This window comes from Equus quagga, chromosome 3 (genome assembly GCF_021613505.1).
Source record: "Equus quagga isolate Etosha38 chromosome 3, UCLA_HA_Equagga_1.0, whole genome shotgun sequence".
NCBI lineage: Eukaryota > Metazoa > Chordata > Mammalia > Perissodactyla > Equidae > Equus > Equus quagga.
Window position 1 is genome coordinate 12,571,723 of NC_060269.1, and position 23,227 is coordinate 12,594,949.

At 35.6% G+C, this 23,227-nt stretch overlaps 1 protein-coding gene across 2 annotated transcripts in view; it reads left to right on the top strand.

The window, feature by feature from the left end:
* Positions 1–23,227, top strand: part of USP53 (ubiquitin specific peptidase 53) — a 59,624-nt gene that overhangs the window by 16,077 nt on the left and 20,320 nt on the right. The window contains exons 2-9 of one of the 2 annotated variants that reach the window (XM_046656681.1): positions 3,918–4,588; positions 12,638–12,730; positions 14,244–14,378; positions 16,712–16,825; positions 16,908–16,990; positions 19,339–19,444; positions 20,803–20,949; positions 21,728–21,877. In XM_046656681.1, the coding sequence (XP_046512637.1) occupies positions 4,445–4,588; positions 12,638–12,730; positions 14,244–14,378; positions 16,712–16,825; positions 16,908–16,990; positions 19,339–19,444; positions 20,803–20,949; positions 21,728–21,877 (972 nt within the window). In that variant the 5' untranslated portion in view covers positions 3,918–4,444. The remainder of the gene's footprint in view (positions 1–3,917; positions 4,589–12,637; positions 12,731–14,243; positions 14,379–16,711; positions 16,826–16,907; positions 16,991–19,338; positions 19,445–20,802; positions 20,950–21,727; positions 21,878–23,227) is intronic. The other variant, XM_046656682.1, reaches the window with a different exon arrangement.

Below are 23,227 nucleotides of genomic sequence, written 5' to 3' on the forward strand. Positions count from 1 at the left end.
CCATTTTGCAAAAATATATATACACGTGCATGTGTGTGCGTGTGCTGTATTTTGTTCATCCATTCATTAGTTGATGAACTTTTGGGTTGTTTCCACCTTTTGGCTGTTATGAATATTGCTGTTAGCTCTTTTCTGAACAGCCTCCTGGATATTTATTGCAAGAATAAGTATAGAATTACATTTGCATTCCTGGAATAAACCCTACTTGATGATTATTCTTTTCAATAGTAAATTATTCTTTTGACACATTGACAGATTATGTTTGCTAGAGTTTTATTTCTGTTTTGCGTCTGTAATCACATGTCACATTGGGCTGAATTTTATCGTGTTTTGGTATTAAGGTTATGTTAGCTTCAGGAAATGATATGGAGTACTTTTAATTTTCCCTGTGGCCTGCAATAATTTAACAGATTTAGATAAAGTTTAACTTTCAATCCATCTGATCCAGATGCCACTTTCAATGCGAGAACTTTTGTTTCCTTTCCGTTTTCTTCTAAACTAGTCTTTTAAAAATTTTTCTCCTTTTTCTTGGATTAATATTGGTAAGTTGTATTTTGCTAGGAAATTACCTATTCCTTTAAATTTTCAAAGTTATTGGTGTAAGATTGAAGTGATATTTTTTAATAGTTCTTTTGGTTGCTTATGTATCTGTGGTCATTTCTCCTTTATCAATAGTATTCGTGTTTATATTTCTCTTTTTCTTTTTTTCCTTAATCAGGCTTGTGAAGATTTTGTCATATTAGTTTTTAAAAGTTTAGTTTGGGATTTGTTTTTCTCTCTATTGTTTGCATGTAAATGGGCTTGAAAATCTCTTGCTCTTTTTTTGTTTTTAAAGATTTTATTTTTCTTTTTTCTCCCCAAACCCCCCTGGTACATAGCTGTGTATTTTTAGTTGTGGGTCCTTCTAGTTGTGGCATGTGGGACGCCACCTCAGCATGGCCTGATGAGCGGCGCCATGTCCGTGCCCAGGATCTGAACTGGTGAAACCCTGGGCGGCCACAGCAGAGCGCGCGAACTCAACCACTCGGCCACGGGGCCAGCCCCTGCTCTTTCTTTTTAAGGTTTCACAATTTTCATCCTACTTCTTCCTTCCCCTCATCATGTTTGGAGTTTTGAGTCATCTATTCTGTTTGTCTCTGTGGGTTTTCCAGTCTTTAATTCTGGAGAAATCTTAATCATTTCTAAAAGTATTTACTCAATTTGCTTTTCCCCTTTCTTTCCAGCAATCCTTTGAGATAAGATAGTGACACTTTTAGATTTCATCAGTGTCTCTTAGCTTTTTGAAATGTTTATATTTTCCATTTCTTTATTCCTTTTTTAATTGTTTGTAGTAGAATTTCTTGACCTGAACTTAATATGATCTTCTTTTCCATTTATTTTGCTAGTTAACTCATCCTTTGAGTTTTTTTAATTTCAGTAGTTTTAAAAAATATAGTCATATTCAGTTGGCAGATAAGTTTATTGTAAAGTTGTGTTCCCTTCGGTCTCTTCATTCTCTTTCCTGTGGTAGGGAGTGTTCAATTTATTGCCCTTCTTTCATAGGGCTCGTCCTCTGCAAGTGTTTGGTTACCTTTTTCCTCGAAGTATCGAGTTATAAGCTAGTAAAATTTACATTAGGAGAAGGGCGAAAGCACTAGGCTCTAATTTGTGTTTCTTCAGTTGATTTCAAGGAGCAGAGGTGGGGATGTAAGGGCTTGATTTGGGCTGATGCCGTTTGAGAGTTGGTTCCAAAAAGAGCTTCCTCTTGCCCTGCCTAGAGGCATGGTCTTCTCCAGGTCCTCCTATGCTCTGTCCAATTTGTGGAGTAGGGGTGAGGACAGAACACACAGGGGCCTTTCAGGCACCTGTACTTGTTACCTCTTCCCAAACTGGCTGTGCTCTGGTGCTACCCTGATGTCATCATCTCCCTTACCCCCCAGATGGCACTGGGCTGGTGAGAGAGGTTTCCTGTTCCACTGCTTTGTGTGGGGTGGGAATTCTCTGCCCTGAGCAATATGAGGAACGGAAAAGGTCACAACTAGAAAGCTCTTTCCCAGTCTGTAGCACTTGGGCCTCTCTATCTCTTGACTGCTGTTTCCCTCCCACTCTAAAGCCAGTTACTTTTGGTGTCCTTAAGGTTTCTCCCTGTTTCTCATTAGACTACCTGTTTTTGTAGAATCTCCAGAGTTGGGATGGAGGGAGAGAACCAGGAGCACATACTAGTCTGACATCTTGCACAGGAATGGAAGCCATACTATTTTTAAATTATCTGTTTGTGTCTGTGCCCCTCACCAAACTAAACTCACGAAGGGTAGGGATTGTTTCATGTACTTTAGCACAGTTCATGGTATAGATCTGGTGCCTAGTAAATGATTGTTGAAAGAATATCATTTCAAAAGGATTCTTCCATTAAAAATATGAATTTACTACCAATACAGAGCTCCCTTAATGTTGTAAAATCATGACTACATTTACTGAAAACTTAATTCATATGACAGGTTTTGGGATCATTTAAGTCACTTTAGAAGAGGTTACAATCCATAGAGTTAAAAAGAAGGAAACAACTGACATAGTATTTTATAATTCTTGAAACATTTAACCTGTGTTAAGTTAAGCAGGGCTCTTATTGTTAGCCGCATTTTATGGATGAAGAAGCTGTGAATCAGAGATGATAAGGATTTATCTAAGACCAATAGCTGCTAAGTGATGAGCTGATACATGGGCCTGGGTTCAGGTCTCCTGACTTTCATTCTTTAGAGAGTGATGCTGTCCTTCTTTGTTCCTCAGTGCTTTGCCATCCTAGTGGATATTTGATCAATGGTATTGAACTGACCTGTGCCATTCTGTGTCTCATCTTTTTGTTCTGGGAAAATGAAACTCAGTGACGTTCAGCCAGAGTTTAAAGCTGAAGTCCTTACAGAGGGCTTTCGAGGCCCTACATGATCTCTCTTTCACATCCTCCCTTTTCATCTGCTCTCCTCTTTGTTCATATTTCTCCTGCCTCACTGGGCTTCTTACTATTCTTCCAACATACCAGGCATGCTGTGCGCTCTGCTAGGAATGCCTTCTCCCAGGTGGCATCTTCACCTCCTTCAAATCTTTGTGCAAAGGTAACCTTCTCAATTAGACTTTCCCTGACTATCCTATTTAAAAGTGCAAGCTGTCTGACATTATATATACACTTCCCTTTCTTTGAATGGTTTTTCTGTTAGCATTCAGCATATAACTCTTGTAGTACATGCTATAATTTATTATGCATTGTGTTATTGCTTGCCTTTCCTCATTATAATATTAGTTCCAGTGCCTGGCACAATACTTGGCTCAATAAATGTTTGTTGAATGAATGAATGTAGGAAGGAAATTCAATCAATTAAACAGAACTTTCTTAGTAATATTTCGTTCTTTTTAATTAAGAAGTTTAACGTTTAAAGTTCTTTTAGCCATTTGTGATTAAGATGGAAGTTTAATTTACTAAGATTTGTTTGTCAATTTAAGGTTTCTTCTGAGTTGTACCTATCAATTTACATAAAATCTACTGATTTTCTTGGAAAAATAATGTGATTCTGTGTGTAAGATAGATAACAATATAGTCTCTATCTATTTGTTTTAATAAACAAAGCAATTTATTGTTGACAGCAATCTAATATTTTTCGAAATACTACTTAAGGTCTAATTTAGTTCTGATTTTCTGTAGAATATTTTCCTTATGAAACCACCATATGAATATTGAAATCTTGAAAGTAGATAGTGATTGATGTCACATTGACATTTTTAAAAAAGTTTAAATGTTGAACTCTGTTTTCAAAGAATGTTATTAGTATTTATCCTTTTTATGATTAGTTTTAATTATGTATTTAATATTTGTGTTCAATTAGTACAGTAGGAATTTTCTTGATTAGCCTTTACTTTTGTTTAAATGTTTGTTTTCTTTCTTATAGATTTGCTTTGAGGTGCATTGATATGAAATATGGAGTCATCTTTGATAACTTCACCTGGGAAATAGTCTTCTTTCTTACTAAAAAACCATAAGGAAAACAAACGACCAAAGGAATCATACCAAATGCCGACTCTGCATCTTTTTGTATCATCTATTTTTTTAAACCATCAAGACAAATGGCTTATTTAAAGACAATGATTTGTTCATTATTTTTAGCGGTTTTTTAAAAAATCTTTTTCGTCTTAAACTATGCAACTCTTCTGTAGAATTTAACACATTTAAAAATCTTTAAGGCCTTGATTAAATTAGCTTTCAGAACCTCAGTGTTTATGTTATGTAGCCTTTTTTTGCTTGACAAAATCTTCAAAAATTTACAGCGTCAGGAAAGATATGAACTTGGAAACTTACATTATTATAATAGACTGCTGTGAATTTAAGTGGACGATTGAAGACATCATCCGTTTTATCATCAGAAATATCGCATAAGCGTATAATTCTTTGCTTTAATGCAAACAAAGTTGCTTGAAAATGGCCTGGGTAAAATTCTTACGGAAACCTGGTGGCAATCTTGGAAAAGTCTATCAGCCTGGGAGCATGCTGTCCCTAGCCCCTACCAAAGGCTTGTTAAATGAACCGGGACAGAACAGCTGCTTTCTTAACAGTGCTGTACAGGTGAGACCATAAGTACTTCTTACATTTTAAAAAGTGCTTTTCAGGAAATCTTTTGTTTAATGCTTCTCTAACTCGTAAATTAAGAATAAAGTTATTATTTAAACACATGGATAAGGAGAACAGATTAGTGCTTACCAGAGGAGGGAGGGGGGTGTGGAGAGGGCGAAAGGGGTAAAGGGGCGCATATGTATGGTGATGGATAAAAACTAGATTATTGGTGGTGAACACGCAGTCTGTACAGAAACTGAAATATAATAATGTACGCCTGAAATTATACAATGTTAGAGGCCAATATGACCTCAATAAAGTAATTAACTAAAAAGAAATAATACAGTTATTGACTGGAATGACTTTTTCATGTCACTTTTAATGGTAGCAAAAATATTTGGGCCAGACATTTTGGTATTTATAATAAATTGAAATGGTTTTTTCAACAGATTGATATATTACTGTGATATTAAAAAATCTTTTGATTTATAATGTTTACTTAGTAAATTAAGAATGTTTCTAAAATACGTAAATTTTTTTTTTAAATCAGCTAGTCTACTTCCCTCCTCCCACTTCTTAAAGAAATCCGGTAGAATCCCAAGAGATAGCATAAAAAGAAACAAACAGCTTGGATTTAGATGAGAGTGCAGAGTTTTAATCTCAGAACTGAAAGTCCCTTCGCCCCGCTGTGGCTCTTAAATCACCTCTATGGAATCGTGATTTGGACGCCGGTTTTAGTTAGATCGAAGGTTAATCCGTTTTGCTTTAGTCCCTGTTGAAGTTCTTTTAATTAACAGTATGTATTAACCTGCCCTTCTGCCTTCGATCAGTATCCTTTCTTATGCATGATATAGTTTTTATTCAACAGTTCCAGATTTTGTAGTGTCCTTTGTCCGTCTGACTACTGGCTATACTATACCAGAGATAAAGATGTAAAATATTGGACTATTTTTCTGTTGACCCTAGAATATACCATAAAAGAATTTATTTATAATAAGCCAGTATTCACATATTTTCTATTGCTTTTTTTTCCTCCTGAAAACTGAGAGTAGAAAGAGAAATATTGGTTAATTAACTCATTTGATAAAAGAACACATCTAGAATGTGTCAGGTGCTCAGACTTCTGACTCAGACCTGTCTTCTCAATTGCCCTCTGTCTGGGATGTGTGTCAAGCTTGAAAGTTTCATAGTTTACCCAGGGAAGGAGAGCGATTGGTATTAAGAAAGCATTAACTCTCATTTACTTTGAGACCCTTAAATGGCAATCACTGTTTTGCCTTGGCTTAAGATGCCGCTGACGTTAAGTGCTGTGAGAAATGCAGGAAAGTATTTATTGAACGTCACTGGACCTAGGGAAATATCATACCCCCGAAAGACTGGGAATTAAATGCTTCTGATTGAATCAGGCTGAGAGACAAGGCTTCTGTCACTTCAAATCTTTTCCTATCACCCCTTCTCCACTTCTTTTTTTACATTTATATTTTTCCCTCTGTTTTTGTCCTTTTCTTTGGTTTCCAAAATAACTGTGTGTAGTTTAAGGAGATGAAAAGCATCTTGTAACAAGAGAAACTTCTGAGTAAGGACACTTGAATGGTAAAGAAAATGCAGAAGTATTCCTATGATGATGTATTTTTTAGAAAAGAACTTTCCCCTGACCTTTACCATGAAGATTATTTATATTTATCTACATAAATTACCATTTCCGGTGCTCATCACTCCTTTGTGTAGATCCAGCTTTCCATCTGGTATCATTTTCTTCTGCTTGAAGGATCGCTTTTAACATTCCTTGTAGTATAGGTCTATTGGCGATGAGTTCTTTCAGCCTTTGTGTGTTTGGAAAAAAATTCTTTATTTTACTTTTGTTTTTGAAAGATATTGCACTCATTAAGGAAGTTTTAAGTTGACAGTTTTTCTCTTTCAGTATTTAAAAAATTTTGCTTCTCCGTCTTCTAGCTTGCGTTATTTTTTTCTCTAGTTTATTGAGAAATAATTGACATACATCACTGTATGAGTTTAAGGTGTGTAACATGATTTAATTTACATATATTGTGGGATGATTACCACAGTAGGTTCAGCTAATATCTATCTTCTCATATAGGTATGATAAAAAGGAAATAAAGAAAAAAAGGAAAACCTTTTCTCCTTGCAAGGAGAACTCTTAGGATTTACTCTTAACAGCTTTCCTGTACATCATACAGCAGGGTTAGATGTAGTCATTATGTCGTACATTACGTCCCTGGTACTTATTTATCTTGTAACTGGAAGTTAGTACCTTTTGATCACCTTCCTCCAGTTCCTCCTTCCCCCCACCCCCTGCCTCTGGTAACTACAAGTCTGATCTCTTTTTCTGTGAGTTTGTACGTTTGTTTTTTAGATTCCACGTATAAGTGAGATCATACAGTATTTGTCTTTCTCTGACTTGTCTCACTTAGCATAGTGCCTTCAAGTTCCATCCATGTTGTTGTAAATGGTAGGCTTTCCTTGTTTTTATGGCTGAATAATATTCCATTGTATGTAGATACCACAACTTCTTTATCCATTCATCCATCAGTGGACACTTAGGTTGTTCCATGTCTTGGCTATTGTAAATAATGCTGCTATGAACATGGGGGTGCAGATATCTTTGTAAGTGTTTCGTTTCTTTTGGATATGTTTCCAGAAGTGGTATTGCTGGCTCATATGGTAATTCTATTTTTTCATTTTTTGAGAGGATCATCTATATTGTTTTTGACAGTGGCTGTACCAATTTACGGTCCCACCAGTAGTGCACAAGGCTTTCCTTTTCTCCACATCCATGCCAGCATTTATCATTTCTTGCCCTTCTGACAGGTCTGAGGTAATATCTCATTGTGGTTTTAATTTGCATTTCCTTAATGACTAGTGATATTGAGCATCTTTTCATGTACCTGTTGGCCCTTTGTATATCTTCTTTGGAGAAATGTCTATTTGGGTTTTTTGCTCATTTTTTAATTGGACTGTATGGTTTTTTGCTGTTGAGGTGTGTGAGTTCTTTATATATTTTGGATATTAACCCCTTATCAGATATATGGTTTGCAAATATTGTTTCCTGTTCTCTAGGTCGTTTTTTCACTTTGTTGATGGTTTATTTTGCTGTACAGAAGCTTTTTGTAGTTTGATGTACTCTCACTTGTTTAATTTTCATTGTTGTTGATTGTGCTTTAGGTGTCATATGAAAAAAATCATTGCTAATACCCATGTCAGGGAGGTTTATTCCTATATTTCTTCTAGGAGTTTCATGGTTTCAGGTCTTACATTTAAGTCTTTAATCCATTTTGAGTTAATTTTTGTGAGTGGTGTAAGGTATGAGTCCAGTTTCATTCTTCTGCATGTGAATATCCAGTTATCCCAGCACAATTTATTGAAAAGACTGTTTTTACTCCATGGAGTATTCTTGGCTCCCTTGTCAAATATTAGTTGACCATATATGCCTGGGTTTCTTTTTTGCCTCTCATTTCTGTTCCATTGGTCTATTTGTCTGTTTTTATGCCAGTACCATACTGTTTTGATGACTATAGCTTTATTGTATAGCTTGAAATCAGGAAATGTGATGCCTCCTACTTTGTTCTTCCTCATGATTTCTTTGGCTATTTGGGGTCTTTGGTGGTTCCATATAAATTTTAGGAGTATTGTTTCTACTTCAGTAAAAAATGCCACTGGACTCTTAATAGGGATTGTATTGAATTTATAGGTGGCTTTTGGTAGTATGGACATTTTAACAGTATTAATTCTTCCAATCCACGAACATGGGATACCTTTCCATTTATTTGTATCTTCTTAGATTTCTTTCATCACTGTCTAGTAGTTTTCAGAGTAGAGATCTTTTACCTCCTTAGCTAAATTTATTTTTAAGTATTTTATTTTTGATGCTACTGTAAATGTGATTGATTTCTTATTTCTTTTTTAGAAAGTTCATTATTGGTATATAGAAATGCTGCAGATTTTTGTGTGTTAATTTGTATCCTGCAGTTTTACTGAATTCATTGATTAGATATAATAGTTCATTGCTTGAATCTTTAGGATTTTCTCTATGTAAAATCATGTCGTCTGCAGTAGAGACAGTTTTACTTCTTCCTTTCCCATTCTGATACCTCTTTTCTCTCTTTCTTGCCTGATTGCTCTGGCTGGGACTCTAGTACTATGTTGAATAGAAGTGGTGACAGTGGGCACCCTTGTCTTGTTCCTGATCTTAGAGGAAAAATGTTCAACTTTTCACCATTGAGTATCTTCTAGCTTGCATTATTTCGAATGAAAAGCCTACTATCATTTTTATCTTTGTTCTTCTGTACATAATGTGTTCTTTTTCTCTGGCTACTTTTAAGATTTTCTCTTTATCATTGGTTCAAAGCAATTTGATTATGATATGTCTTAACATAGTTTTCTTTTGGAATTTATTGAGCGTCTTGGATCTGTGGGTTATAATTTTAATCAAATTTGGAAACTATTTGACCATTATTTCTTCAAATAATTTTTTTGTCTCTCCTCTCCTTTGGAGGACTCCAGCTCATATATTGGTTGCTTGAAGTTGTCCCACAGCTCAATGATGCCCTCTTCATTTTCTTTCTCAGTCTTCTGTTCTCTGTTTCATTTTGTATGATTTCTGTTGCTGTGTCTTCAAGTTCATTAATCTTGTCCTTTGCAATGTCTAATCTGCTATTTATCCTATTCAGTGTATTTTTTATCTCAGACATTGCAATTTTCCCCTCTAGAAGTTTGATCAGGGTCTTTTTAAAATCTTTCCATGTCTATACTTAACTTTTTCAGTCTTTTCCCTAGCTTCTTATACATATGAAATACATTATAATAGTTGTTTTAATGTACTTGTCTACTAATTCTGTCATTTATGCACATTCTGGGTGTTTGAATTGATTTTTTTCCTCCTCCTCATTTTGAAATACATTTTCCTTTTCTTTTCTTTTTAAAGATTGGCACCTAAGCTAACAACTGTTGCCAATCTTTTTTTTTTTTTTCTGCTTTATCTCCCCAAATCCTCTCAGTACATAGTTGCGTATTTTAGTTGTGGGTCATTCTAGTTGTGGCATGTAGGACGCTGCCTCAACGTGGCCTGATGAGTGGTGCCATGTCCGCGCCCAGGATCCAAACCGGCGAAATCCTGGGCAGCTGCAGCGGAGCGCACGAACTTAACCACTCTGCCACGGGGCGGCCCCTGAAATATATTTTCTTCTGTCTTTTAATGCCTGGTAATTTTTTATTGGACGTCAGACATTTTAAGTTTTACCTTGTTGGGTAATAGATATTTTTATATTCCCAAAAATATTCTTGAACTTTGTTCTGCGACAGGGTTACTTTATTGGGGAACAGTTTGATCATTTTACTTTTATACTTTCTTAGGCAGTACCAGAGCTGTGTTCATTCTAGGGTTAATTTCTCTGCTACAGGGGCAGGGCCCTTTTTTCTTGTTTAACCAAAATTCTGTGAATTATGAAGTTTTCCACTTTGGCTGTTGGGAACAGGCACATCCTAGGCTGGTATGAGCTCTAGGTACTGTTCCCTCTTATCTTTTTGGGTATTTCTTTACCCAGCCTCAGGTAGTGTCCTCACAGTACTCACCTCAATACTCAACGGGAGCCCTCAACACAGCTCTGGGGTTAACTGTCCGGGCAGCTCTCCCTGCAGTACTCAGCCCTGCCAGCCCAGCTACTTTGGCTCCCCTCAACTCCCACCTCCATCTCTTCAACTTAGGGGATCCGTTGGCCTCTCATGTTAAAATGTCGGCCATATAAACTAATTTGCAAAGCCACTCCTCACTGACAAAACAGCCGTTCAAGTAGACTTTTTGTCAGAAAAAGCCTGACTTCATTTAAAAAAATTCAAAATACAAACGTTAATATGCAGTTTGTTGAATACTTTTACAAACTGCTGAGAAATAAATCGTGGACTACATCTTATAAGAAATTACTGAAAGTGAACATTCTTAAAATGTTATGATGTAGTATAAGTCAGAAAAATGAGTTTAAGTGCCATTTCTTGTTACTTAATTTTTGAGTTATTTTTTAGATCTTTTTGAAGTGAAGAATATGATGAGAGATTTGCATCCTTTTATTAAATTTGTATGCATATATGTAGTAATCTTGGAGTAATTAAATAAGAAACATGTATAAACATTCAAAAATGTGTACATTGATTTTGTTAGGTACCATGTTAAAATGCTACATGCAAATAATACAAAAGAAAAACTTATTAATCCAACAAATTGCTTAGACTTTAATTTTTTTAAACAGGTGGTAGAGCATAATTGATATTTTAAAAAGAACTACGATAAGGATTAATAATAATTAGAATAATTTTTGATATGAATTTGGTAAAATAGATTTTAAACTATTGTATTGAAAAATATACAGAGAATTTAAGAGAATTCACATAAAATATTTTTTCTGTAGCTTGGATCCAGTGTAACTTATACATTTTGCTAATCCCAGAAAATGTTTCAGATATATTTGAAAGACTCACTTCATTAGCCTTATAAACAAATTATAGCATGTATTTTCTTTGGCTGAGTATTTTAAACTTTTATCTGATGAGAAAACAGTACAGTTAAGTATGTATGGCATATTGGTGTGGTTTTAAGTCTCTAAGTTAAAAGCAAGGTTAACATTTATGACTATAATTTATTGTCTTCTTACCATGTGCTAGACATGTATCTGATACTACCTGTTTAATCTAATCCAAACCTTACAGCAATGCTAAGAGGTAGGTACTACAGTTATCCTCATTTTACTGATGGGAAAACTGAGTTTCAGAAAACATTTTGCCCAAGTCAGCCCAAGAGCTGGTAAACGATAGAGCCAGAATTGAACCTGGGCAGCCTGCCTTCAGAGGTGGTTATTAACTGCAGTGCTGTGCTGCTCCCCAAAGCTGTGCTGTCATGAGCTTCATCTTCCTTGTTGGTAAAATGAATTTCATAGAGTATATTTTGTGGTATGATAGGATATGATATGCTAGAAAGTTATGAAACATATTCAAGTGGTTTGCAAAACATTGAGTTAGTTGTGATAGTTAACTGGATCCTATTATGCTTTAAGAAAAAGCAACTCTCAGAGGGAAATTCTGAAATGACTTTAGTTATTGAGTAATTGAAAAATATAGGAAACATTAAGATCATTTGTTTCTATTAACTTTTGTTTTTAGTGGGGAGAAGCGAGAGATCATGAGTGAATTTTCTTAGCTATGTTACTTGAGGAAATGAATGAGAGGTAGAGGGAAACTTGAAGGTATTGTTTGTTGTAATCGTATTTACAGCAACAAATAGCAGCAGACATTCCTTGCATGCCAGTTATGTACTGGGCACTGCTCTCTAAATACTTTACCTATTATTTAATCCTTAGAAAAACTCGACGAGGCAGGAGTATTATTATCCCTATTGTATTGATTCCAGGTTTTTCAGAATGATTTTGAGTACGAGATTGGTTTATTTCAACAGTGACCGTCTTTTTTGTTTTGTTTTTGTCTTAGTAGCAGATGAGAAGTGGATAATTGCAGCAGGTGTATTCAGGTTATTTCTTAACTGCTGCCTCTGACACGCTGTGCCCGTTACCACACAGATACCCCTTTCTCGTTTAGTGTGCAGTGACTAGGCAGGCCTCTGCTCACCCTTCTTGCCACAAAGTACTGACCCCTATTTGGTACACTCTAGCTTTCAACTCCAATGATATTTCCTTCCTAAATTTCAGTTTGTAGTGAGTATTATAATCACTTCCTCTTTCGTGTCTCTGCCAAGTTGTCCATTCAGGAGGCCATGTTTCCTGTTCTTATCAAATCCTTAACTGAGGAATTAGTTTTTTCCTGCTCTATGCCTGTCCTGGTTTTACCTGTGAATCAATAGGAGTATCTTCTAAATCCATCTTTTACATGTGCACTACATGTATATAGCAGTTTTATACCTGCTATTACTTTGAGGGGTTGTGGGTATCTGTGTACAAGAGATTAAGAGAAGTTATTTATTTTTAAAATGCTTCAATGTGTCTTTTTTCACCGTGAGAGAAGTCTTACTGTGTTTCTTTCTTCACATCTCACTGTTTTTAGGTTTTATGGCAGTTGGATATATTCCGACGAAGCTTGCGGGTCCTGACTGGACACGTTTGTCAGGGAGATGCCTGCATATTTTGTGCATTGAAGGTAACCTTTTAATAGTTACTATCAATTGTTTCTCCAAAAATTTAGTTTTATTTGATAGTTGACATATTTGGTCAATTTATTTGTAGTTAAAGTTCATCGGCAAGAGATGTGTAATTTTGAATTCATAAAGTATGTTTTTTCCGGCTTGTTTTCATTTCCACTTTTATATAAGGAGAGTTAAAATTAATATTCTGAATAGTATAAATTTTTTAGGAACGTTACATTTTTCATTATTTTGGAATAATTTATCCTTTTAAGAAATTTTTTGAGCTACTGCTGAATTCTGGGCCCCGGTGTAGTTACTGAGGATACGGCAGTGAACAAACTGATCAGGGCCCCTGTTCTCTGGGAGCTTGTATTCTTGTAGGGGAGGCGACAATAAGGAAGCAAAATATAGAGTGTGCTGGAGGGTAGTAATTGCTAAGGAGGAGAAATAAATCAGGGAGAGGGAATGAAGAGTGTGCCGTGGCCAGGAAAGCCTCACCAAGGAGGCGCCATTTGAGTCAAGACCTGGAATAGGTGTGGAGTGGACTACAGCCTTCCAGGCAGGCAAAGAAACAGCAACTGCAAAGGCCCTGAGGCGGGAGTGTGCTGACACATTCAGGGAAACGGGGGTGGCGGATGCTTTCTTAGCACCAGGGAGAGCGGTGGAGATGAGCTCAGGGGGGAGGTGAGTCATGGCGGCTTAAACGCCTGTCTGCAGAATCTTTTGTACTCTTCCTCTCAAAAGGTGCAGTCTCATTCCTTGTGTTTGGGCTGGCCTTAATGAGTCATTTCGGTCCCATAGAATGTGCAGGAATGAGGCTGCAGACATCTGAGGTTTGGTTATGTGATTGCATGCTTATTTTTGGTTAACATAATTTTAATTCCTATAGTATACTTTTAGATTTAAGGCAGTTTATCTCAAAACTCTTCCGTAAACAGCTTACATCAGAATCAGCTGGGGAGCAGCTTGAAAGTAGGCTTCTCCTCAGACTTGCTCAGTTGGAATCACCGAGGATGGGACCTGAGAGCTCTACATGTTTAATTCTGAAGCATGCTCACGTTTGATTTAGAGTCTGGAGCAGCCATTTCTACACGTTACTGATACAAACTATTATTATTTTTTTTCTTAATGATTGGCACCTGAGCTAACATCTGTGGCCAATCTTTTTTTTTTTTTTTCGTTCTCCCCAAAGCCCCCCAGTACAAAGTTGTGTATTCTAGTTGTGGGTCCTTCTGAGTCTGCTATGTGTGCTATGTGGGATGCCGCCTCAGCATGGCTTGATGAGCGGTGCTAGGTCTGCGCCCAGGATCTGAACCCTGGGTCGCCGAAGTGGAGTGCACGAACTTAACCATTTGGCCACGGGCCCGGCCCCCCAAATAATTAATTTTTGTATGGAATTGTAGAGCAAGAGACTGTTTTGTATTAGTTTCTGAGTATAGTGTGAGTTTCACTATGTCGTAATGAAATTTTTAAAGTGTTTTTATAGTCGTTGGTGTTAAACTTACTGATGTGCTTGTTGATTTGCAGACAACATTTGCACAGTTTCAGCACAGTCGAGAAAAAGCGCTTCCCTCGGATAACATAAGGCATGCACTTGCAGAAAGCTTCAAAGATGAGCAGCGATTTCAGCTTGGCCTTATGGATGACGCTGCAGAGTGCTTTGTACGTATTTTTGATAATCTTTAAGTCTGGATAGTACTTTGCATTCCTTAAATGATACAAATTTTAAGACAAATTAAATATAAATTTATAACAGTGGAAAAGTATCAGAATTGGTCAGTGGATCCGTGTCTTACCCATCCTTCAAAGCTCAGTTTAAGTCCATTTGTGTTTCATGAACGTTTGCTTTTGATTATTTGTGCTGCTTTAATTTGTATTGAGTGTTAGACTACTAGAATTTTTTAAAGTTTATTTATTGGAGAAAAAAGATTTACTAAATATATTTTATATCACTTTTAAGGCAGTGTTCTGCCTCCACAGGGTTTACGTGTGCAACACACGCCCGGCAGAGACTTTTCTCATTACATGCAATGCTCCTCTTTGGGAGAGAAGAGGATCTTGGTGGGCAGCCATCAGGGGCGGCAATCCTGATGTATGCCTCACTCCAGGTTGAGAATCAGTGACTGAGGTTCATGTTCTGAGACTCTTTACTGCCATATTGATAAGTAGAGCATTCCTTTCATCAGCAATGTATCTTATACACCTTCTAAAATATGTATGTTGATTATTAAATTTTTAATAGTGTAGATGTCACCTGTGTTTAAGACATAACCACCTCTTCCCTTAGTCCTGTATCTATTCAGCAAATTCTGTAAGTTCTTTTCATCAGAAACCCTTTTAAGGTTTTCCTTGCCATATTATTTCTCTGTCACCACTTCTTCCTAGTCCAGGCCTCTACTCTCAGAGTTATTTGAGCCTCTTTACTAGTATCCTTTCAGGCTATCCCCTTTATAGTCTGTTTCTTTCTTTTTTTTTTTTTTGAGGAAGATTAGCCCTGAGCTAACATCCGTGCCCGTCTTCCTCTACTTTATATGTGGGACGCCTACCACAGCATGGCATGCCAAGAGGTGCCATGTCTGCACCCAGGATCCGAACTGGCGAACTCTGGGCCGCCGAAGCGGAACGTGTGCACTTAACTGCTGCGCCACCGGGCCGGCCCCTATAGTCTGTTTCTTAATGGCCACCAGATTCACATAATTTTCTTCACATTAATGTTTGCTCTTCATATATTTCTGTGATTCAAATCTAGACTCTTTTGGCATTAAAGGCCCTTTACAGTTGAACTCCACCTTATTTCTTTGATTCCTCCCTGATTTTCCCTCCTGGTGAGATGGTTCTGTTCTGTTCCTCAAACACATCTTTTAAATTCCTGCTTTACAGCCTTTGTTAAAGTTCCTGAAATAGTCAGAAGTTTTCTAATCTGTAGTTTGTTAAGTCTCAACCTAATTGATGCCTATTAGGTGATGTCTGATCAAACCACCCCAACCAATTCTCAGAATTCCTGTAGAATTTATATGTAGAATTCTTTTGGCATCTGTCTGTTATTATCATTTTTTTAATGAGCATCTTTACTGTTCCCTTAGATAGATGGAAAGCTCCTTGACTAGTGCACTGCTTAACAGACTTGCTGTGTTGATGTAAATGTGTCAGAAGCCCACACAGTCATGAAATACGCTTTTTCTATTTCTTATGTTTATAATTGATCCATTGCTTAAAACATAAATATATTTTGTACAATACTGTACTTTATAGCTTTACTTTCACTTAAATGAAGTGTGCTAATACATATGATAATTCATGGAATATCTAGAAATCCAGTCTTAAATAATTGGATGGTTTTAAATGTCCTGGGGTAGAATGGCAGGGTAGCGGGGGAGTTTCTTAGCTAAATTAAAAGAATCTATTGGTTAAGCTTTGGTAAGAAGGAGGATTATTTTGTTAAAAAAAATACCCTTTATTGATCTGTATTACACATCTGAACTTTCATATGAAATTTGTTGCAGAGCAGATTCCCTGCATTAAGGTGTTAATTGCAGATATTATAAGCTTTTATCATTGATATTTTGATATAAAATATATAGACTATCCACATGATCCAAGTAGGATTTTTAAAAAATTGACTGCTTTTTCTCATATGAGAAAGCTGGGAACATAGGAAACTGTGTTTTCTAATATTAAATTCTAGATGTCAGCCACCTTGAGATTTTTTTAAAGGATTTTTAAAATCTTTATGAAAATCATGTGTTACATTATAGTGTTTCTTTTGTTAAAACGATTTTTAAGCTAACACTACAAAAGGTGAGTAATTGAACAACATTTTCAGTGTTGATGAAAGAGGGGAAAGCTGAAAAGCTGACAATGTGTATGGCACTCCTACATTTAACACTTCGGAAAATCTTAGAAAGGTTTTTAAATTTGTAAGGTTCAAAAGAGTTGTATTTTGAAGTGTCCTCCGCAAGATCCACAACTCATTTGTCTTTTAATTTTTAAATTAGGAAAATATATTGGAGAAGATTCATTTTCACATAGTGCCAAGCAGAGATGCAGACATGTGTACCTCTAAATCGTGTATCACTCACCAGAAGTTTGCCATGACTCTGTATGAACAGGTGAGATGGCTTAACTGTTTTATTAGATATTTATGTAATAAATATAATTAAATATAAATTAAACATATGTTTTTACCTATAGTGTGTGTGTCGTAGCTGTGGAGCATCATCAGATCCTCTCCCTTTTACAGAATTTGTGCGGTACATTTCTACAACAGCCCTATGGTAAGAATGTGTTAAAGCATATTTGCCAAAGATGTTAATAACACATTTAAGCACATTGCACATTTATTTTATAAAACTGTAACGTGAGTTTCTCCTCTTTGTCTGAGACTAACAAATATATTACCAACAGAGGTACAGTACCTCTGTACTGTGCAAGTGATGTCTGTCTTAGTTGGCTGTTTCTGATTTAGCCTAATATATGTACTACTTAGAGAAATATACAAAATATTAGTCAAAATTTATTTGTATTTTTAGCAAGTTTTTGGAACTAAGGAGAGCTTAACAAAGAAGCTTAATGGTAAATGGAATTGCGTGTGATTTCTTCATTTTTGCTAAGTTGTTACCTTTGTAGTGGCTGTGTTTCTTGTCACCCCCACCTGGTGATGGAAGCTAGGGTAAGCAGAAAAGAGAAAAAAAGGAAGAATAATCCTCCATTAGGTTTATTGCTTTTAAGGCCTCAACATTTACCTGAAATAAAAATTTGCTGCACTTACCTGCCCTCTCTGCCCCTCCATCCCTCACTCCTCCCTGTTTGAAACATTAGCTCATTAGGGATCCAAAAATGATCCCCAGACTTTACATAATAAGAGTGGTCTGAACACTTTCTAACAGGTATTTGAGAGTAAAACTAGTTTATGTATGACAAACATTGAATACTATCGTGAATGTTTGCAGATATTGTAATTCAAAAGACAAAACAACGATCAATAATTATCAAACAGAGTACATAAGTACAACAGTTAGTTGATAAATGCTACCAATATTTTTATCATTGTGCAAAATGAATATCAGGTGTTCATCCATTTAATTATATTATTAAACTTCCTGGCTTTCTTGGATGTAGCACAGTATTTCTTAAAGATTATTGGATGATAACAATTTGGTTATCTGGGTATATTTAATATCTTTCTTATTTATATAGAGTTGGGAAACATGGGTTTAGAGAAACATTCCCTAAACTTCATTCAATTGTAGGCTCATTTTTTTCACTTTGTGTGAAAAGTGGGATGGTGTTTGAATAAGCATAGACCACAAATTAAAAACTGTAAAACTTTGTCTACTTTGAAACTCTTGTATAAGGTGACAGTGCTCCGAGGCAGTATCTTAGGTAATTAGATCCTCATCAGTCTCTCCCTGCTCCATACCACAAATTACAAGACCTCAGACTTTGAATTCTTATCATGAACTCTCTCTTTTTGTTGGTAATAAGTATTGAATGCCAATTATTGAATATTTAGTGTGTTCTAGGCTTTGCATAAATTGTCACTTTTAATCTTAACAAAAACACTATTTCATTGATGAAGAAATAGGTTTAATGAGGTTACTCTGGTAAGTGGACAAATTAAGATTGAAACCCTTGTCTGGTTTCATTTCAAATTCAAAATATGTTTTGTTAACCACTACTCTGATGCTGTCAGTTTTGTAAAACTATTATGTGCAATTTGAATGAACCTATCATGTTTAGTGCTTTCTAGTATATTTGTGAAGTGCTTTAGAAGAACGGGTATACTACCCATTCAAATATACTACCATCAGAGGTACTGTACCTCTGTACTGTACAAGTGTTATTGAGTATTGTGCATTATTTAAATTATTGAGCTGCAAAACGTCTGCAGCTCTAGGACAGTTATATTACCATGAGGTAGAACCAAAGCAGCTAGAATGGAGCCTAGGAAGGGGATTGGAGTTTACATTCCATTTCTTTGTGGAAATGTTTAAATAGTTGCTGAAAGGTACTTAATACCTTGATATGTAAAAATGTGACTTGAGGGGAAGTTGAATAAAAAGTGGCACAGATACCCTGCCTAAGCTCTTAGGAAATGATTAGCATTGGTAATAGGAATGAAAGATACAAGCCTGGCTTAAATAGCTTTGGTTGTGACTTTTATGTTAATCAGCAAAGGGCCCCTTCTGTTAGCTGACAATGGTGACTTTGTTACTGGGAACTTTAAGGCCCAGAGGGAGCCTTTCCTACAATTTGTTGTTCTTGTTAGGCCAAAGTTTCAACTTAAGCCCCTACTTGTGAAGTAATAATGTAAAGGAAACATCTAACTTAGAACTACCTTCAGACGGAGCGTCTTACCTCGTTCATGTAGTTCCAAACAATGATATAATTTCGTGTTATTTTATTCTCCTCTTGACCTAATTTTTTCATCATACACCTGCCAAATTTCACAATTTTCACTTTATGGAAGTTTACTTTATGGTTAGTTTTTCAGACAAAATCATGTTTTAAGAGAGAAAAGGTCTTCCTATCTATATTGACAACTTAGTGTTTTTCATAGATAATTTTTTAGATCTTTTTTAAGTCCATAGGCCAGATTTGAGACTGCCTCTTTCTTTTGTAGCAATGAAGTTGAAAGAATGATAGAAAGGCATGAACGCCTTAAGCCTGAAATGTTTGCAGAATTGCTGCAAGCAGCAAATACAACTGATGACTATCGGAAATGTCCTGTAAGTATAATTTGGAGAATATTAGTATGCCTTTATGTTGGTAAATTTCAACTAGACATTGAAAATAGGCATTCAGAAATGATCACGTAAATATTAATTATATATGGAATTAATTTTAAGAATTTATTTTTTCAGTGTTATTTTAAATAACTTTTTTATACCATGTGAGCTATTTATCTTAGCACTATTTCTTTAAAAACTCTTAATTTTGTGAATCATTTAAGGCAGCACATGTTGATTTTTTTCTTCCAATTATTTTATTGAGATCATAATGGTTTATAACATTGTGTAATTTCAGATGTGCCTTATTATCAGTTTCTGTATAGACTGCATTGTGCTCACCACCAATAGTCTAATTTTTGTCTGTCACTGTAGATATTTGCCCCTTTACCCCTTGTAGCCACCCCCTGCCCCCTGCCCCTCTGGTAACCACTAATCTGTTTTCTTTATCCATGTGTTTGTTTATCTTCCACATATAAGTGAAATCAGGCAGTGTTTGTCTTTCTCTGTCTGGCTTATTTCACCTAACATAATATCCTCAAGTTCCATCCATGTTGTTGCAAGTGGGATGATTTGTCTTTTCTATGGCTGAGCAGTATTCCATTGTGATATATACACTACATTTTCTTTATCCGTTTGTCAGTTGATGGGCTCCCACGTCTTGGCTATTGTGAGTAATGCTGCAGTGAACATCAGGGTGCATAAATCTCTTTGAATTGTTTATTTCAATTTCTTTGGATAAATACCCAGTAGTGGGATAGCTGGATCATATGGTCTTTTTATTTTTAATTTTTTGAGAAATCTCCACAATGTTTTCCATAGTGTCTGCAGCAGTTGGCATTCCCACCAGCAGTGTATGAGGGTTCCCTTTTCTCCACATCCCTTCCAAGACTTTTTATTTTTTGTCTTGTTGATTATAGCCATTCTGACGGGTATAAGGTGATAGTTCATTGTAATTTTGATTTGCATTTCCCTACTAGTGATGTTGAACAGTGAGGAAATTTTTTTAAGTTCTGAAATCTATCATTTAACTAAAGAGAAAGTTAGTTTCTTTTTTTTTCCTTAAATAAATATTATAAATGGTATGATTTTTTTCTCATGTAATATTAATGACTTCAGGCGTTTTATTTCTGCTTTTTTTTTAGGTTGAATTCTTATTTTAACAGATTTACAAAAATACTAAAGAAAAGTAACTTGATTTAAAATAAATTTCCTTTTTAATCAATAATTAAGACAGTTTTCGAGAAGTCCATTTTATTTTGCTAAAGAAAGAAATTTCTGAGATATGTTAAGATTGTCATTGCATAATACAGTCTGTTTCGATAATTTTAAAACTTGCCTTTTGTGGTTTTCTTTAGAGTAACTGTGGCCAAAAAATAAAAATTCGCCGTGTTTTAATGAATTGCCCGGAGATTGTTACAATTGGTTTAGTCTGGGATTCTGAGCATTCTGACTTGACCGAAGATGTTGTTCGGAATCTAGCGACACATCTTTATCTTCCTGGGGTATCTCAACTGTTTTTATTCTCTTCCTTTTTGTCTTTAAATTCCTCTAAAACATCTTCATATATTATAATACACTTTGTTTTTCAGAACTAAATTTTCTTTTTAAAGGAAATCATAATGTTCAGATGTAACACTGATAAAGTTAATCAGATCAGGCTAATTGAATGCCTTTCATGCATAGATAAGGAATGGCTTTCAATTACAAACCAAACTACCTCCTGCCCTACCCCTGGTTCATTCTGGGGTTACGATGTGATATTATGTTTGTATATGTGTATATACGATCATGATTATAAAAATAAATATTAATCTAGGAAGGTGTAAGATTTAAAATTCATCTACAGCACCGATTTCTTGAAATGCTTATTACCATCTTAATATATTTTGAATTGGTTCATGTTACAATTAAACTTTTAGATAATGTGTTTAGTGTATGTTCGAATTCATGATTCAGTCAAGAATTACCAAGGAAATGTGTGATTTATCTCACACTTGGAGTTGATGTATGTGAAGTATCAATTCTGTGTTATTGGAGATTCTGTGTTACTGAACTAAATTCTAGTGGGTTCATTGGGCTTAATGTTTCTATGGACTAATTGAAAGTAGTAATTCTGTTAGTGCAATGTCAGTGGTGACTTCAGTACCAGTAGAATATTGGATTGGATTGCAGTATGCATGAGAAATATTTTTCATAGTCAAATACATGAGTCATCAAATTATTGTTCCTCGTTTTTAAAAAGATACAGTATTAACTGTACATTATTAATTTTTTAAACAGCTTTTTTATAGGGTTACGGATGAGAATGCCAAAAGTAGTGAGCTCCACCTTGTTGGTATGATCTGCTACACCAGCCGACATTACTGTGCCTTTGCTTTTCATACCAAGAGTTCCAAGTGGGTATTTTTTGATGATGCAAATGTGAAAGAGGTAAGTGACAATTTCACTAACTGGAATAATTATTACGATTGTTACTTTTTAAGAATTAATGATACATAATATAATATAGATATAATGATGATAAAATGATATAAGTATTATATAAAATAAGAAATGAACGTGATAAGAGCATCATTTTTGATGATAAGAGCATCATCCAGTTCATACTTCCGTTTATTAATTCTTGAAATCTGGTTTATCTTGAAGCTAGTTTTTGAACCAGTTCATTTCCAGAATGATAGAAAGGTGACTGGGGAGTAAATGTTAGGATGCTAATATGTAACTGTCAGTCATCCATATGTGTGCTCTTTTATCCAACATATAGTTGTTATATGTCTCTTTGTGCGTGATTCACAATTGCTTTGTATAACTTTTGAGGAAAATTTGCTTTTTTTTTTATTATGACTCTCTTTTCAAATTTTGTGTGGGGTATTCAGAATTAGATATATCTGTTATATCTTTTGGTAAATAATTTATTTACTCAAACATAATATCTAGAAAATTAGTGAATAATAGTTCTTAATAAAGGGTTTGTGTCAGAATCACCTTTGGAGCTTTTTAAGAAACATATGCCTGGACTCTTGAATTCTCGATTCAGTGGTAGGGGCAGGTATCTGAATTTTTTAAAAGTTCTACAGGAGATTCAGACTTAGCCATAGTTGAAAACTGTTGATCTTGTCTGCACTGTTCTCAGGCTTATTGACTTTGAGAATACTATTAGTAAGCAGTAAACCGGTTTAAAAATATGTGTTATTTGGGGCTGGCCCCGTGGCCCAGTGGTTAAGTTCGCGCGCTCCGCTGCAGGCGGCCCAGTGTTTCGTTGGTTCGAATCCTGGGCGCGGACATGGCACTGCTCATCAAACCACGCTGAGGCAGCGTCCCACATGCCACAACTAGAAGGACCCACAACGAAGAATATACAACTATGTACCGGGGGGCTTTGGGGAGAAAAAGGAAAAAAATAAAATCTTTAAAAAAAAAAAATGTGTTATTTGATTGTTACAAGCAAATGATGTACAATTCCATTTACTCTCTTTTAAATATATAACAAAGGGCCATTTATCAGCACTACAATTTACTAAGTCAATAAAAGTTTGAATATTTGGTATTTAGTGAACTTGTAATTCCTCCCACAAAGGATTAACTGCTATGGAAATAGCACTTCCACTGTTGAAAATTAGAAAACCAAGTAGATGAAACAACTCTTTTAGACATTGGACAACAGGTGGCTGAACAGAGAAAAGGGAAATGAAGGAGATGAGCCCTACAGTTACCCGGGCTCACTGCCTGGAGTAGTTTCTGGGTTGCAGGGCAGGGAGGGCGAGCAACAAAGCCCAGTGG